Source organism: Sciurus carolinensis, chromosome 6 (assembly GCF_902686445.1).
Source record: "Sciurus carolinensis chromosome 6, mSciCar1.2, whole genome shotgun sequence".
Lineage (NCBI taxonomy): Eukaryota > Metazoa > Chordata > Mammalia > Rodentia > Sciuridae > Sciurus > Sciurus carolinensis.
Window position 1 is genome coordinate 79,196,706 of NC_062218.1, and position 18,191 is coordinate 79,214,896.

The window sequence follows — 18,191 nt, forward strand, 5'->3', positions numbered from 1 at the left end:
ATGTAAAAGGTACCTGATTTTTCCCATGGCAGTAAGGTTATCCAACACAAAGTCCCAATTATAATCATTTAGTAAACTACTGCTTTAGTACATTGTTAGTAATCATTTCTATTTACAATATTCAGAGAAAATGAACATAAGAAATAGCTGTTGAAAGATAGTTTTCTAATTATGTTAATAAAAGTGCTGATTTTAAAACATTATAGGCATAAGCTATCTGACTAATGTTAGTGATAAGTAAGAATGTTGCATGAAAATTTCTTACCTTTAGTTTCTTTTAGGTGACTTTGGAAACTCAATCTTACTGTAACTATGAAAAGAAAAATGAAAGTTTTTTTGTAAGTTAGCTCTAATAGCTAACATTACCTAATTTGTATGCACCTGTTTAGAGTGTGCCTCGCAGTTACACTGTTTAATTAGATAGATATGATACTTCTATCTGATCTTTGTCTAAACACATACATTTGGCAAAAAGTTAGGCCAGAGTTGTTATTTCTAGTTTTAGAATGAATTCTGTTCAAACTGTGCTTTTAGCTATAGTATTTTATTTGTTTGTTTATTTTTAAATAATAGGATAACATAGATACGTTTTCTGGTCGATACTTTCATATATTGTCAGCTCTTCTTCACTTGCATCCTCCTTGGAAGTCCCCAGCCATGTCAAGATATTACTTAGAGTTGTTTCAGTGTCCAACCTGTATGAAAGGAGCCTGGTCTTTAGTAGAAGTGCTTATCAGGTAAGGAATTTCACTTGTGAGGATGTTAAATTTAGTGTATTAGTTGTTGTTACACTATGTATAGAAGTAGATTTCTATTTTTAGAAAAAGTGTATGTGTAGTATATTTGTGTGTTGTATTTATGGCAAAAACTTACAAAGGTTTAAGTCTTAGTTCATATTTGTCATTCTGTTTATTGAAACAAAGTTAAATGAATACATGAGGTGGACTCAATAGAAAGCCAAATTTTAATTTTTAAGCAAACTTATAAAAATTTGCATGTTATTTTAAAAAGAACAAAATTAATTTATGAAAATACATATAAAATTTTGGTCATCAGAAGTATAAATATTTCTGACTATATATAGTATTTTGGGGGGAATTCGTTATAATTTTTTCAGCTAGAAACTTGAATTTTGAAACAGGTCTTAATGTTTCCTACATAAGTCATCTCTCTTACGCCTCTGTACATGCTGTCATCTGCCTAAAATTGCCTTCCAGATCTTACTATCTCCAGAAATCCTATTTCTCCTTCTTTTTTTGTATTGGAACTACTAATTTCCCCATTTCTGTTCTCATAGCTCACTGTATTTGATAACCCTCCTTTTTCTGGGAAGATCTTTCTTTTTATCCAAGTGTTCAGTTTTAGGAGATTCATAGCAGTGATAGAGGACCACTGCCAGGCCAAAGGCTAGTCCTTTGGTTATACCTTTGAATCATAAAATATTGCCTACCATCTATGTTTGTGATGTATCTGAAATGAGCTAATCAGCTAAGTAGCATGCTTTTATTTATTCTTTCAACAAATTTTAGAGACAGGTACTATGCTCCGTGTTAGAGATATGAAAACAAATTTTAGTTCCTGCACTTGGAAAGTGAGTGAGATGTAAAAAATACCAGCACAACAGTACTAGCCGGCTTAGGTATAGGATGGGAGAAAATATGGTTTATCTGGCTGGCATCCTTCCTAATATGCAAATCTATTCCTTCTTTCACTGGCCTTTCCTTTGTTTAAAAACCCCTATTCTTATATAAATCTATTGCAATAGCTACTTTATTGCTCTTGATTCCACTTCATTCCCTTTATCTTCCAGAGTGCCCTGTATGCTCTTTTCAACGTGATGTTGTTATTTTCCAGATTAAAGTCCTTTATTTACTCACATATCACCTATTGAAGACAGGTCAAATTCTTTAGCAAAACATATTAGACCTTTCATGATTTAACCTCTGTATATGTCTCCATTCTCATCTTCATTTTCCCAAATGCCCGTAGACGGTTTTCCATTTCTTGTCTGTTTGCTGTCATGTTCCTACCACCTCACAAATATCTGGCCAACTCCAAATTTTCTTACCTTTTGCCTTTTCCTTTGAGTTGTCACTCACATCATCCTTTCTTAGAGCAGGTACTCAGTCTTATACATCTCAGGCTTAAACATCTCCATCTTCTGTATCTAAGAAAATGTCTAGAACATAATAAATGCTTAATGGATGTTTCGACAAATTAATTGATGCTATAGGAGATGGAATTTGGACATTTTAAAAGTACTCTTTTTATTAAGCAGAAATAGCTAGGCTTTGTTTCAAAATAATTGGTTTCATTGGGGGTGAGGAGGGAGGAGGGTACCTAGAGAAGTTGTGGAATATAATGAGCTAGGTGATGTTAGTCTCTGTACTTTTTTATACATTTGAAATATCTTGTAATATGTGCTTTTAAAAGAGCAAGAAAAGAAACTGTGTTTTCATCCCTGGTAGATCTGGGAGATCTTATAGAACAGATTCAAGTGTTAATTAAAAAATTAAATTCACTAGCTAGTAACTACTCTTCAAATAATGTGGATTCAAAAACAAGATAAGGAAAGCTGAGACAGGCATAGAAAGTAGAGACAAACTAATAATGGCCAGAGACTTATAGAGGACTGTCATTTCAGAATAAGGTAAGGTGAAGGGTGGTCTGTAAGGACGTGATGACCCAGGATGAAATGGGACGCATCACTTCTGGTTACATCTCTCTGCAGGGGGATGATCCTGAACTAAATGCCTCCTAGTGCCAGGATGCCCACGAAACCCTGAGGCATCATTCCAGAGAAAAGGAAGCCTGTAAAAATAGCCTGGATTGAGTGAAACCTAAAATCCTTAGAAAATGCAAAAACAACTCATCTATATGGAACTTACTTGATTGTTTTTCTGCCTATGGTGGAATGAGGCCTTAAGAGGGACGTTAAATTATGTTGCAGAAAAATAAAGTTGCTTGCCTATTTGGAAAAAAAAAAAAAAAAAAAAGGTAGAGAAAAAATAAAAAGATATTGTTGATAAAATTAATAAGAAACATAGGAGGTAGTAATAATAAATATCATTACCTGAGCTTTATCTCCGTAAGTCTTAAAGTTCATTAGACATCTTAGATTCTCTTTTAAAATACACTATAGAACTATGCCATCTAACCAGTAGCTACTAGGGACATAAGACTATTTATAATTAAGTTTAATTAAAATTACATAATTCAAAATTCAGAACTTCAGGTATCTAGTAGAACATATCCATCATCACAGAAAATTCTCTTGGACTTGATGGCAATAGAAAAAAGAAAATAAAATATCAAATTATTAAAACTCATAAAATGTAGCTCTAAATATACTTAATTTATTAAATAATGAAAAAGAAAATATCGTGGGTAAGAAAGAGAGGATTTTATTGACTATTAGAGACTGAGAGCAAAACTTATCATTTGGATAAAAAGGACTTAATGAAATTCTTTTCTTTATTCTTATCAGTGAAATAAAGGGAGGACACTGGTAGTTGTTAAATATCATAACCATTGAGAGAGAAATTACATGTATATTATTAAGAACTAAGTAGTCATAAAATATTGTATGGTTTAATTTTTAAAGAAAAAATGTTAATGAAATTTTATTGAGCTTCCTTTATATTTTGTTGAAGAAAATTTCATTAAAATTACATTAATATTCTAAAAAAATTTTTTTCGTCCACAAATAACTGAGTGATTTTGATTGTATGTTATAGATTGTTGGGTTCCTGTCTTTCAGGTCTTGCCTTTTCAATGAAAGTTTTTGTCATCAAATTTCAGAAAACATTATTGGCTCTAAGGTGCTCCACTTGACATTGCTCAAATTTTTCTTCAATTTGGTTGAAAGTGAAGTACGGCATCTGAGTCAAAAGTAAGTTTTAATCACACAAAAAAACCACACATTTCTGTATTTCTACTTTTTTACCCACCACTTTTATAATGACTGGTATGTATATTTCTAAAAAGTCACTTGTTTTCTATTTTAGAGTAGGTTTATTTTTAAGACATTTTCGGAAATACTTTAGTGACAGTGAAGTTTTATATGCCCCTTTTCTTTTTCTTCAGTTCACATTTTTTATTTCTTGCTCTTTACTCAGATAAATGTGATTTCATTTTTAATAATGTACGTATTTTAAAATTATTTAGTAAATGAATGCTGAAGAAAAATCTTACACTGAATTCATAATGTGTATATGTTTTACCAAGGCTCTAAACTTGTATGGATTACTGTTTATGTTAATGGTGATTGTTTTTTAAACTGAGGCTATTTTTTGTATTTGTCCTTCATTGTAATTGGATGTTATATTCTTTACATATTATGACCTCTTTATATTCAAAGATTGCTAGCAATCTTTTTTTTTTTTTTATAAAAGATATATCTATGATCAATTTGGGCGTAAACATTTACTTTTTGTTCGTATTTTCGTTAGGTTGTATGACTGGCCAGATTCTCCGAGTCTGAAAATAACAGGAAAGGCAATTCTTCTTGAAATCTTTTGGTCAGGAAGTGAGACCTCTGGACTTTTGACCAAACCAGTGAATATGCTTTTAGAATGGACTATATATTCTCACAAAGAGAAATGCAAGTCTAATGATGTAAGTAGGATTGATCTGTAAATGATTAATGGCCAATGGAAAAAGTATATTTGGTCTTCTTTATCTGTAGGTTCTCCATCAACCAACCACAGATTAAAAGTATTTGGCAGAAAAAAAAAAAAAACTGCAACTGTACCAAACATGTATAGACTTTTTTTTCTTGTTATTAGTCTATAAACATTACAGTATAACAACTGTTTACATAGCACTTAGATTGTATTAGGTATGACAGGTAATCTAGAAGTGATTTAAAATATACGGTAGGATATGTTTAAGTTACATGCAAGTACTGTGCTGTTGTATGTAAGGGAGCTCATTATTCAACATGTAGATACCTGCAGATTTTGGTATCTAAGATGGGTCCCCAAATAAGTCCCCTGCAGATAATGAGGATGATTGTACCTTGAATTAACACACCTTTTCCTCTTCCCTTTATTTTTTGAATTACTTTTTTTTTCTCCGTATTTTTTCTATTTTTAAGATAAAATGTCCTTAGCGCCAGTTTCTTCTTCATCTCTACTTGGTTACAGTAACTAGGAACAGTTATTTGATTACTGCTATGAAATCTATAGTCATAATTTTAAATTTTTTACTTTTATGTATCTCAGAAGTGTGGTAAAAAAATTTTTGAATCCATTCATACAGTTTTGGGGCGGCACTATCATAATAAGTTTGCTTCTTTTTAAATTACCTTTCTGGATGTTAAAAATTATTTCCTGAAATATTTCTTCATACATAGATTTTGCCTGTTATGACAAATTAAACAGGGTGATGTTAGTGTATCATCTATCTAGTACAATTGGGAAAATTGAATGTAGTAAAACATGTGAAGTGCTACACTTGGTTCCAATATTAATATAAATGAATATTTATATAAATTTGATGTGGAGAAGGATATTCTAGGAAAAAAAATAGGACACCAAGAATATTCATGACACATTGTCCAGTATTCTTGAGTTAACTACATCAATAATAAAGGTAAAAAAATAAGGTAGATTCTGAAAAATGTGTTGCAACAGATAAGGTACACTAAGGGTTTATATTCGTAATACATAAATATGTTCTAGTAATCAATAATATTTATACACCAAGCACTAACCATACCCTATCTACTAAGCACTTTTGTATCTTATCTTACTTATTCTTTATAATATCCTGAATTAGAACTATAAGTATTGTCATTTTATGGGTAGAAAAGTTGAAAGTGAGAGTGACTAAATACATTTTGCAAGTTTGCAAAGAAATTGAATCTCTTTATCCTCAAAAGTCAGGCATTTTAATCTGGTCTTCATAATACCATCTTTATCATTAAATGAACTAGGATATCGTTTTTGTCTCTGCACAAAACTTTTTAAGTGATTTTTAATAATCACTGTTGGTTGGGATGCCATGAAAGAGTTTATTCTTGTTTGTAGGAGGGAAATCTTGAAGTGTCTATCAAAATTGAGTACTCAGCACTTGCACATAAGTAAATGAATACATAAGAATGTACTGTGGACCTGGGCATGGTGGCATATGCCTGTAATTCCAGCAGTTTGGGGGCCTGAGGCAGAAGGATGGAGAGTTCAAAGCCAGCCTCAGCAAAAGTGGGGTGCTAAGCAACTCAGTGACACCCTTTCTCTAAATAAAATACAAAATAGGGCTGGGGATGTGGCTCAGTGGTCAAGTGCCCCTGAGTCCAATACCCGTTACTACACCCACCCTCCAAAAAAAAAAAAGAACGTACGGTGGCATTGTACATAATGATGTGAAATTGGTAACAACATAATTTCCTCAATCTTCACAGTGACATTATTAAATGATATACAAATCTCCTCTGCTGTTCTATACAGTTGTTACAAAAGGGTGAATTCTGTCTAGATAACTTGACAAAGGATGATATCTATTACATATTAAATAAAAGAAAGGAATTGCAGAATATTCAGTGTAGTAAAATTACACTAGTGTATAGAGAAAATGTGTAAAGTGCATAGCAATAAACTGGCATGTTTTGGGTGCATAATAAATGTTAGTCATCATTCTCTTTCAAATATGCTCTGCTTTTGAGAATTTTATTGTCTTTTTGTGTGTTATATCATTAATTTCTGCTCCTTAATTTTGAAGTTTTTACTTTCTCTTCTGTTTTCTTGAATGTTTACATTTTTTTTTCAGTTTTTGTTTTTAATATTTAATTACCTTTGGAGTACAGTTTGATCTTCATTCTGTAGATTTGTTGCTTTAGTGTAGGGCATGCTTATTATTTTTTAAACTATTTTCTATAGTCAGTTTTGACTTCTTTGATCCAAGAAATACTTTTAAAAAGGTGTTTTAAAATTTCTAAATGGATGGGGTTTTATTAAGGTGAATGAGCTTGACTATGCTTTTCTGTTAATTTCTAATAGTAAATTATACTTAAGGAATATGCCTCATATGATTTCTACTTTCTGGAATTAACTAATTTTTTTTTTTTACACTCATATAAGATTAAGGACTAAACTGTGTTTTCTCTGTGGTTTACAGTGTTTTCACCTACTGTATTAAACTTGAAAATTATTTTAATCAACTCTTAATCTGTGGATTTTTTTCATTTTTTTAGTTTATCTTTTAAATTTTTTATTTGTTCTAATTTGTTGCACATGACAGTAGAATGCATTGATATATTTTGATAGTTCATACATAAATGGAGTGTAATTTCTCTCATTTTAAGTTTCTTAATATTTTATAGAACCGTTTTGTTTTTCTAGATTGATATATCACTATAACTGCTAGAATATGATGCCTAAGTGCTATAAGTACTAGTTATCATGCTTAGTGAAGAAATATTTTCCTCAGAGGCATTCTCGAACAGAGTAGTTCGAGGGGAAAGCTTTAGTGTCAAACTATGCTTTCCTAGTTTCTCTTCATGTATTTTCTCAGATCTGTTTTTTTCTCCTCTACTGTTTAAATTATGATTAAATTTGCATTACTCTTCCTCTTCATATCCTTTGTGGATTTTTGTTAGTGTGTGTGTTTCTTCACTATTCTTGCAGCATTCTGAATAGGGCATTTTCATTCGATTTTTAGTTTACTTTTTCTTTTCAACTGTGTCTTAATGTGTTGTAAAACATGATCCTTGCATTTTTTTTCCCCTAGCTGTAGACATTTTTACTGCCTGCTATGATGTGTTTTTAATGGTGTCTAGTACCCTACAAAGTTTTTAAGGTTTTCTTTTGTCTTTGAAAATGGCAATAAGTTTTTGTATAATCTACAACTGATTATTTTCATATCTGAAGTTTTTGGGGATCTGTTTTATTGTTTTTTCTGCTATTTCCTTCTCTACTTTTGCTTTTAAATTTTTCTTGCAAACTATTTATCATTTACTGTGTGCTCTCAATTAAATTGAAAAATTATTCGTAGAAGCAGTTTTGGCAACGATCAAAATATTTTCCTCCAGAGATAATTTCTGTGTACTTCTGCCAAATGCCTAGGTGTACCCCCAGTCAAGGAATGCTCTAATCCAATGTCTGTCTTAGGGAGCTTGGGTAGTTAGGTGAAGTAAAAGGCTATAAACATGTAGTTTTGCTTTTGATTGATTCTTAATCTCAGAGTGAGGTCCTTCAGGACCTTAGCCTATTGAGAATTAGGCCTTAGACTATGACCCCACCCCCTAACTCTTTTTAAACCCTTTTCCCTTAGACTCCCAAGACCACAATTCTATATCTTAGTTTTTTTTTTGATGAAATCATCAGAAGTTATCAGGGCAAACATAGTTAGTTAGCTTTGAGTGCTTTGCTTGACTTTTACCTTCTCTTAGATCTTGGCCTAGCAATTTACTCATAATTTATTTTTTCTTTTCTGAAGAAACTTTGTCTGGTTTATCCAACATTTTTGTTTTAAAAATGTGTTCATCAGAATTACCTAGGATTTCATTAACAGAAACAGAAATCCTTGCTGTTTCATCTTTTTGTTTTTTGTTTTTTGTTTTTTTGTTTTGGTTTTTCTACCAGAGATTGAACCCAGGGGCACTTAACCACTGGGCCACATCCCCAGCCCTTTTTATTTTTATTTTGAGACAGGTCTTGCTAAATTGCTTAGGGGCTTAGCCTCCTGAGCCACTGGAATTACAGGCCTGTGCCACTGTGCCTAACTCTTTTCTTGTTTTTAAATATTCTATTAATGGGGCATGTGAGTCATGCTTCAAAAAAGAAAAATCTCTTAAGGGTGTTAGGGTTTTTTTCTTTTTTGTAAATCAACATTAAAAAGCAGGATTACTCCTAGATATAGCTAGATTTAGATAGGCACTTTTTTTGTACATATATCTGATTTTAAAAGAAGCATGATAGTGCAAATGTATAGAAATTGAAAATATTCAATCTTCAACCAAAATAGAACTATCTACACCTAATTACCAGAGTTGATTATAGTACTTGTGAGCTAGGGCGTATAAATTACCATCTTTTTATTTACTTTTAATAAAATGGAATCATTTAAGACAAAATATTTCTTGATTATAGAACATTTCCTTTCTTCACCCATTTGACTACATAAGTGAAATTTCTTACTTGTATCTGAAAACAATAATAAAACTGATATTTTCACTGTTTTACTAAATCATCAAAGAATAACCACAGATAAGAAATTGCTAAACACTGATGTAAATAGTAACAGATTTATACATATTCAACTTGAAGGTTTTTGTTCAAATTTATAAATAAAAGCAGCATATTTGAGAAGCACTCTGTAAAAAATTGTAGCATCAGTTATAATATGAAAACTGGTTTTAGATTTTGCAAATTAATATTTTATTTAACATTCGAATGGCTTAAATTCACAAACTTTTTTTTTTATTGTATTACCTTTCTGTTAGAATTCATTCTTGCACTTAATTAAATCTTTTTTGGCAGTTTCCAGTTTCAAGAATTCCACGCATGTTCACAGACATCATTTTCCTTACTGTAAAGCATTTGTTTCTTGATTTGCTGAGTTGAAGCATTCAATTTAAGTCATTAGCTAAACAGAAGTCCTCAGTTTATGCTAATATTGTTTTGTCACAATGTCAATCAGCAAGTATTACAGAGTGACACAATGGCTGTGAATTTCATTGTCATTAATCTGAGAAAGCTTTGGGCTTTCCTTGGCAAAGAGTAGAGGTGGGCTGCGTCAAGGTTATGGAGGAGGTGTGAATTTTACTAAGCTTTGGTGGTTAATCCCATTTTTCCTTGAAATGTCCTTAAGTGCTAGTTAAGCCTAACCCTACAATTACAGGTAGAAATGGAAGCTAGTTTATATTTAGAGATTAGAAAATTGAAACTCAAGAGTTTAAGCAACTTACTCAAGGTGTCAGTTTGTTAGGGAAGAGCCTTGACTGGAGGCCAAGTCTTTGGTTCGGCACACTTTCTTATGTTTCAAATGCCAGTGACTAAAGCAGGAAGAGGCACAATATGTGCATTATGTTTGCATCTTTGCAAAAGAGTAGTTTGTCATCTATTTTAGTGGGATATTGTAGAAATTCTTAACCTGGGAATCAAAAGGCCATGATCATAGTTTGTTCTGCATTACAGAGTAGTCAGTTTTTGGAAAATCGCCAAGTTTATAAACTGGAGATTACTCTTACAGCAAGGTAATAGAGAACTGTACTGACAATGTCTGGTAATAGACTTTAACATCTTAGAAAGAAGTCCTAAGGTAAGTATGTGTCATATATGCAAATGTGTCTCTCTTTATTTCTTTGTTAATTCTTAGGGTATTGATGTTCTCTTCTTTCAGCTTTAGCAGACTTTTCAGTATTTCAACAAAGTTTTTTCCTTCCATGGTTTATTTGCCATTTTCTTACTAATCCACTTCTGAAGTATATATATCCTTCATACTGGAAATAGTAGCATTGTTTATACACTTGAAGTGACAGTGAGTATAATCCATGGCACAATGTCTTGGTTATACTATGTGTCATAGTTAAGAGTATAGTATAAAAGAATCCAAAAACCTGATTTGAAGTTGTCTTTTTATATAGAATACTATTACAGATCTGTATGAACATACATGTTTAGCTCAATGACACACAGATAAAAATAACTGACAGGATCTTTCCATGGTAAAGAGACTACAGTTTTTCCTCATAATCACTGTAAGGGAACTTTTGCCTGTCTCTAACTGCTTAATAACATTAATATCAAGGTAAATTTAATATTAATATTCAATTAAGATTTCAGTTATAGGTATGCATACATTTGTCTAAGGAAAAAGGGAATGTCCTGTCTGGTTTATTTTGTTATTTTTGATTGTTGGATTGCTGGATACAGTTTTGGGTGAGACTTAGAGACTTGTCTTGAAGGCAACTTATCTCACAGTCTCAGGATCTAGGGTCTTATGTAATCCTGATTTAATATATTCTTGAGATGGGGACTACATTTAGAAAGCAAAATGTACTAGTCTCTTGTTTGTTTGCTTTAGTAATATCATTACTGATATTCATATGTATATAATATTGGAAGGAATATTCTGTGGTATACATATAGACATGATCAATTTGCTGCTTCAGGTATTTTCACTGTGCTGTTTTATGTTCCCTTAATAACTTGAATGATGAGAGTAAGAGTTAACTTTACTTGCTCAGAGAGATCACATCTACATTTGGTTTTATAAAGAATGGAGTTGTTTTCCTGCTTATTAGAGAACAATACAGTGCCCTAGATCCTAAATCCCAGATCACACGGAACAGGCTTTGGTATTGGTGATTGGCCAGTCCTGTAGTTAACTCCCTATACTACACAGTTGAAACTGCAAGCCTTTTTAACTAAGCTCTCTAATCAAGGTGTGAAGGAGTGCTGCTGTTGCCTACCATGATTTCTGAACTGTTAGGATCAGGCTATCTATTGTGGCCCCATATCATATCAGAAGAAGGGCATTGCTTCTTTAAGTATTTATTATTCAGATTAAAATTCCATCACCTCAACTCCATGCTTCAGGATCTCTCTCCTAGATTATCATACCCAGCCCTGCCAGAATGTAGTGTGCTGCCTTAGAATGTAGGAGGGTGCTAGAGTACCTGTACACCTGCTGCTGATTCTCACTGTGAGTTTTCCTTCCATAAGCACTTGTTTTGGCAAGGCCGATTATGTGCTGCTTGACCATTTGCCTATGTTTGCACAACAAACCAGAAATGGGGTTTTCCTTTGAAAATCACTGCATAGTTGCTTCTTAAGATAAGGAATAATGTCCTAATAAAATGCAGAATATACCTGTAAGAGACTCCTTTGCTGAGGGCAGAAGAAACAAATCTAGCAGTCATTGAGGGTTCCAAATGCTAGGAATTTTTCTGTCATTAATCCTATTTAGGCATTGTATGATGACAGAAAATAGCAGTTAAAATTTATTTGGCTACCGTAACATTTATTAAAACCTTTTCACATGCCCTCTACCCAACTGTTAATTTAGTGATTTTTTTTTCATACATCCAACATACCTAGAATACCAAGAATATAGAAATTTCAACTAGTTTTAATGCATTTTTAAAAACTGTTTATATTTAAAATTAAAGGTGTTTTTAAATATTATTTTATACTTTTTCATCTTCGTAGTTTACACTAAGTTTTATGGATTAAAATGATATTTTTAAACAAGGGTAAAACACTTTATTTTTATCCCTATATATATATACATACATATATGTTTCTTTCTTGGTGCCAGGTATTGAACCTAGGAGAGCGCTTACTACTGAGCCATATCCCCAGGCACCTCCTACCCACTTTTTTTTTTTTTTTGGAGACAGGCTAAGTTGCTGATGCTGACTTTACATTGGTGATCCTCCTGCCTCAGCCCCACAGGCTGCTGGGATTATAGGCGTGTGCCACCACACTCAGACTTGCTATATTTCTTGAAGGAATTTAATAATATTTACTATAAAAGTGACAGTATAAAATAGTATTCATGCTTTGAAAGCTGACCTCTATACATATTTGTTAGGTAGAATATTTGTATAACTTAAATTTGAATCAGTGTATTTCTTTACAACAAATTGGTTAAAGTTTTTATTCATTGTGTTTTTTTTATTGTGTTTTGTCTTTTTCTGTAAAATGTCATTTAGAGAAATATAAAGGATAATTCTGTATTTGAATGGTGAAGGTAGCAAATCTATCTGCTATTATTGTCATATATGTTCCTGTTAAGAGAAATCCACAGAAACCGGTATTTCCTCACTGTTTTAACAGAATTATTGCCTGAATAAAGCATTTGACAATGTCAGATAAAATTATTTTAGCAATTTGTTGTAAGCTATTCCCTAGAAAAATTTATATTAACTTTTTCTTTTTTGTATACAAATTGAGCATCCCTAATCCAAAAATCCAAAATTCTAAGTGACCTCCAATCCCAAACAAACTAACATGGTGTCACAAGTGGAGATACGTGACCTGTGGAATGTGTGGAGAGACCCACCTCTTGTGGTGGGTTACAGTCAAAATGTAGGTTCACTAAAAATATTGTATAAATTACTTTCAGGCTGTGTGTGATGTATATATAAAACAAATAGGAATTTCTGTTTGCACTGGTTCCTATCCCAAGATATCTCATTATGTATTTGTAGATAATTTCAAAGTTTGAAAAAATCTGAAATCTGAAGCACTTCTTGTCCCAGTAATTGTAGATAAGGAATACCCAAACGAGATAAATTGTGTGTGTGTGTGTGTGTGTGTGTGTACATATATATACACATTTACATACATTTATGAAACAAACCAGATGTAGATGTGGAGAGAGAGAGAAGTACACATCCGTGTGTATATAGAAAGAAAGATGAAGAGGTTGTGGGTGAATAGAAAAAGAGGGAAAGGGGGAGATACTGTACTATGGTTCTTATGAATATCTTTTATTTTATTTAAAAATCCTTTTTATTTTGTTCATCTAAAACATTATTTTAAATTATATTTAACTTACTATTTTTTATTTATCTTAATTTTTTACAGACTGCATTCTGATTCATTGTACACTAATGGGGTACATCATTTCGTTTCTGTTGTTGTACACCATATAGATTCATACCATTCGTGTAATCATACATGTATCTAGGGTAATGATGTCTGTCTCATTCTTCCATTTTTCATACCCCCCTCCCTCTCATTTCCTTCTACATAATCTAAAGTTCCCCCATTCTTCTCTCACTCCCCACCTCCCCACCCCCATTGTATATCATTCTCCACTTATTAGGGAAAACATTCTGCCTTTGGTTTTTTGGGCTTGGCTTATTTCACTTAGCATGATATTCTCCAATTCCATCCATTTATTTGCAAATGCCATAATATTATTCTTCTTTATGGCTAAATAGTATTTCATTATGGTGCAGCCACTCTGGAAAGCAATATGGAGAATCCTCAGAAAACTTGGAATGGACTCACCTTTTGACCCAGTTAACCCACTCCTTGGTTTATACTCAAAGGACTTAAAATCAGCAAACTACAGTAAAACACAGCCACATCAATGTTTATAGCAGCTCAGTTAACAATAGCTAGATTGTGGAACCAACCTAGATGCCTTTCAGTAGATGAATGAATATCTTTTAGCATTAGCATACCCTGGAGTTTTAAATAGCTAAGTTTGACCTCAAAGAGTACTCAAACAGTGATAGAGATGCCATATTTTAATACATTTTAGTAATGTTTTTCCCATCTTAATGTTAGGTCTTCAAACACGAACTAGCTTACTTATTGACTGGAATTCTTGGAGCAGCAATAGATTATTGGATCGTCCTTGGTCTTAAGATGGGTAGAAATGTGATGCGACACATGTCCGATGACTTAGGAAGTTATATTTCCCTTTCATGTGATGGTAAGTGTGTCTGTGTTTTTCTTAGACTCATTCTGAAAAATTAGTTGTGTTAACTGTATTTATTTATTTATTTATTCAGTGGTACTAGAGATTGAATCCAGGGGTACTTTACCACTGAGCTACATACCCAGCCCTTTTTATATTATTATTTTGAGATAAGGTCTCACTAAGTTGCTGAAGCTGGCCTGGAATTTGTGATCTCCTGTGTCAGCATCCTGAGTTGATAGAATTACAGGTGTGCATCACCCACCCAGCTAGAAATTAGTTTTGAGTTTCCTTTAAGCAGGATGTAATCTTCTAATGTATGTTTATATGATGCTTTCCTTAAAATTGTTGTGGATGGATACACAGATATATACAGAAACAACTTTTTTTTTTAATGTATGTGTTCTTTTTTTTTAATTATAAACAAATGGGTTACATGTTGTTTCTCTATTTGTACATGGAGTCAAGGCATATCATTTGTGTAATCATAAATTTACATAGGGTAATGTTGTTTGATTCATTCTGTTATTTTTTTTCCCTCCCCCCCACCCCTCCCACCCCTCTTTTCCCTCTATACAGTCCTTCCTTCCTCCATTCTTACCACCCTCCTTAACCCTAATCCTAAACCTAACCCTAACCCTAACGCTAACCCCTCCCACCCCCATTATATGTCCTCATCTGCTTATCAGCGAGATCATTGTCCTTTAGTTTTTTGAGATTGGCTTATCTCACTTAGCATGATATTCTCCAATTTCATCCATTTGCCTGCAAATGCCATAGTACTCACATAGATAATCACTTTAAACTTAACATTTTTTTTTAGTGTTTATGTTTTTATGTAGTTGAACTTTACTGTATATGCAAGTTTGTGTTCTTATTTTCCTCTAAACATTACAGGAGGCTTCCCCCATATATATTATTTATTATTCAAAAATATTTTGATGTTTCATAAAAGTTGAATATTACTTGATAGTGTAAAAATTATGCATGGAAAGAATTATTATGTGGTTATTATTATATTAATATGGTTTCCTGATACTATAACTAAAATTTGTAATTAGACCGTTTTGTGCAATAGACAGTTTTAAAAATCAGTTTTTACTCCCATTTCATTGGAGAAATAGATTCACTTTTCAATGTATGTTTTTTAGAATCTTATATATTAAGAACTATTTTCAGTACCTCTAATCCTTTGGGTAGAATGCATTATCATTCTGGTCTTACCTGTGCCATATGAGTAATTCCCAGATCTTTTCCTATGTAAACACCTAATAACATTTAAAAATGAAATTCATTGAATCAGAATACTTTTTACAAAGCCCCTTGTATGTATTTGGTTTATATCACTGGTTATAATATTTTCCCCCAGTGTACCTATTGCTATATAGTTTTTCTTAATATAATGTAAAAAACTGTTAGCTAGCTAGTTTGCTTGCTTTCATCTGGTTCTCTAACAAGAAATGAGCATGGAAGAAGCAAATAGAAGTACTTTATATGCATAATTTTCTCACTCTTCCTCCTCCCTTCATTATCTAATTTTAAGGTTTTCTCTAAATTAAATGAGAGAAGGAGTATTATTTAAGCATTATGATGACAGAACTCATTTTCACAGCTATCATCTTATGTTAAGTTCTACTCAACTCTTTGAAGTCTCTAGACTGAGGAAGATTTCCCTAAGACCTTGTGTACATTTTCTAACTTAGCCCAATTTAGGAAGTCTGTGCTTTCTGCACTCTTGCCATTCCTTTTTGTTTCCGTAACTAAATTCCTAAAGTGAACATATTTTAAGCAAGTGAACTTTGTGTGGATCTCAGATATAAAAGATGATTTTTACATACTTAATGTTCAATATTTTAGACTGCCAAAACGTATTCAATTTTGCTGCACATGTTGCCGTGCATCTTGGTTTATATAAAGAAAAAGTTCTTGAATCTGCTGTCAATCAATTTAAAGCTTGAAAGAGAGATTCCAGAATAGGAATCCAGGTTATAACTGGGTTCAGGATTTATTTGATGATGCCCTCTGGAAACAGAGGTCTTTTTTTATACTACCAAAGATAGAAGATTTTTATCTAAAGCATTTTATCTCCTTTTTTTCTCTTTCTTTTTCATTGAGCTGAGGGGGTGATTGCTCTTGCTTTTGTGAACTAGCTGTCCTTTGTTGAGTGACTTTTTAACATTTCTTAGCGCAAATTCAATCTTCCTTTAGAACCCTTATCATTTCTTTCCCACCATTCCTACTAGGTAGGGTAGTGATTTTTTGTCCTTTTAAGAAACAGCAGAATTGTGGCATTGTTTGCCAGGTTGACAAATAAATATTTGGCTAACAGAATTCCTTGTTTCCATTCTGTAATGAAATCTCTTTGAGTTTGAGGGCCCAGTACAGGATTAGCAGTGGCTTTAGAACCTACCTATACAATTGTATGTGTTATTTCCAGTACATAGTAATTGCCTTTAAGGAACTATAAGTTATCTTATAGTTTAGTCAAATGCGTGACATTTGAGCCTTGTGTTAACAGAGTTCTATGTGTAACTTCAATGCTTTCCTTACTCAAAGGCTAAGTTTCTCTATACTATGAAACTGGGCATTGTTATCCAGTGTTACACTTACTTTCACATGTCAAATTTAAACCTTAGATGTTTAAGCCTGTGACTGACTTGATGTGGAACTCTGTGTTGCTTTGATAATCATGTCAACAAAATGATGCCAAGGATATATAATTGATCACTAATCTTTAAAACTCTAGATGAGTGCTTGCATTGTACAACTCCCTGAGTTTAATCAACAGTACCACACACACACACACACACACACACACACACACAATTATAACTTGAAAAAATTAAACTCTACGTGGGTTTAAATTGTGTTGCAGTTTGAAAAGCATTTTTAAGCCTTACTTTCTCAAGACATAAACACACACACACACACACACACACACTTGATTCCATAGGTTTCAAATTAGGCTACAGATAGGCTAGTTAAAAATTTCTAATATATATTCTAAAAATGGTTCAAATTAAATATTTCCCTAGGTTTTTTTTGCTGTTAGTACAGCTTTATATTTAATGTTTGTCAAAAAATTAAATGAATATTTCAAGCTTAAGAAAACAGGAGGTTTTCTATAGCTGAAGTACAAAATAAAATTATATTTATTTTATGGAATTTTTAGAATATTACACTTTTCCCTGCAAAGTGAACCAGGTATTATTTCTAATAATATCCTGTCTGCTCATATTTTTATGAAGAAATTTGAAAATCATTGCCACTTCTTTTTTTCTCTTACCTTTTTCTCTTTGGATATTCCCACATGGGTTTTCTTGTTTGTTTTCTCTTTTGAACTTTTCTTTGCATTCTTTTTTATTTTTTTCCCCCTCAGTATTGAAGATTGAACCCAGGTGGACCCTACTACTGAGCAGTAACCCTAGCCCTTTTTATTTTGAGACAGCATCTTGCTGAGTTGGAGTGGTTGACTCATACTGATTCTGCTCTCTCAGCCTCCCCAGTCCCTGGGATTATAGGCATGCACCACCACACCCACCTTCTTTGCATTATTTTTTGTCTCAGTTACTGTCTTTTGCTTTTTCTGTTTCATAAGTAAGATATTATATTGGTATAGTATTACTTCCAGTTGAAGATATTGATCCATCTTTGTCATTTAATTTTAGTATAACTGTTGTTAGTTTGTAATTGGTGAAAATTAAGGCAATAGGTAGTTCAGAAGTCAACTAAAATCTGACTTTCTTTCCATCAGATCTTAAGTCCATCAGTTTCACATTTTAGACAGAAAGAATTTCCTTCTTATATTTTAA

General features: G+C 32.5%; 1 protein-coding gene across 2 annotated transcripts in view; it reads left to right on the plus strand.

Annotated features, from left to right (window-relative positions):
* Slf1 (SMC5-SMC6 complex localization factor 1) overlaps positions 1-18,191 on the plus strand; it is a 72,560-nt gene that overhangs the window by 40,964 nt on the left and 13,405 nt on the right. For both annotated transcript variants that reach the window (XM_047556138.1, XM_047556139.1), the window contains 4 exons: positions 574-737; positions 3,761-3,892; positions 4,452-4,617; positions 14,247-14,394. In XM_047556138.1, the coding sequence (XP_047412094.1) occupies positions 574-737; positions 3,761-3,892; positions 4,452-4,617; positions 14,247-14,394 (610 nt within the window). The remainder of the gene's footprint in view (positions 1-573; positions 738-3,760; positions 3,893-4,451; positions 4,618-14,246; positions 14,395-18,191) is intronic.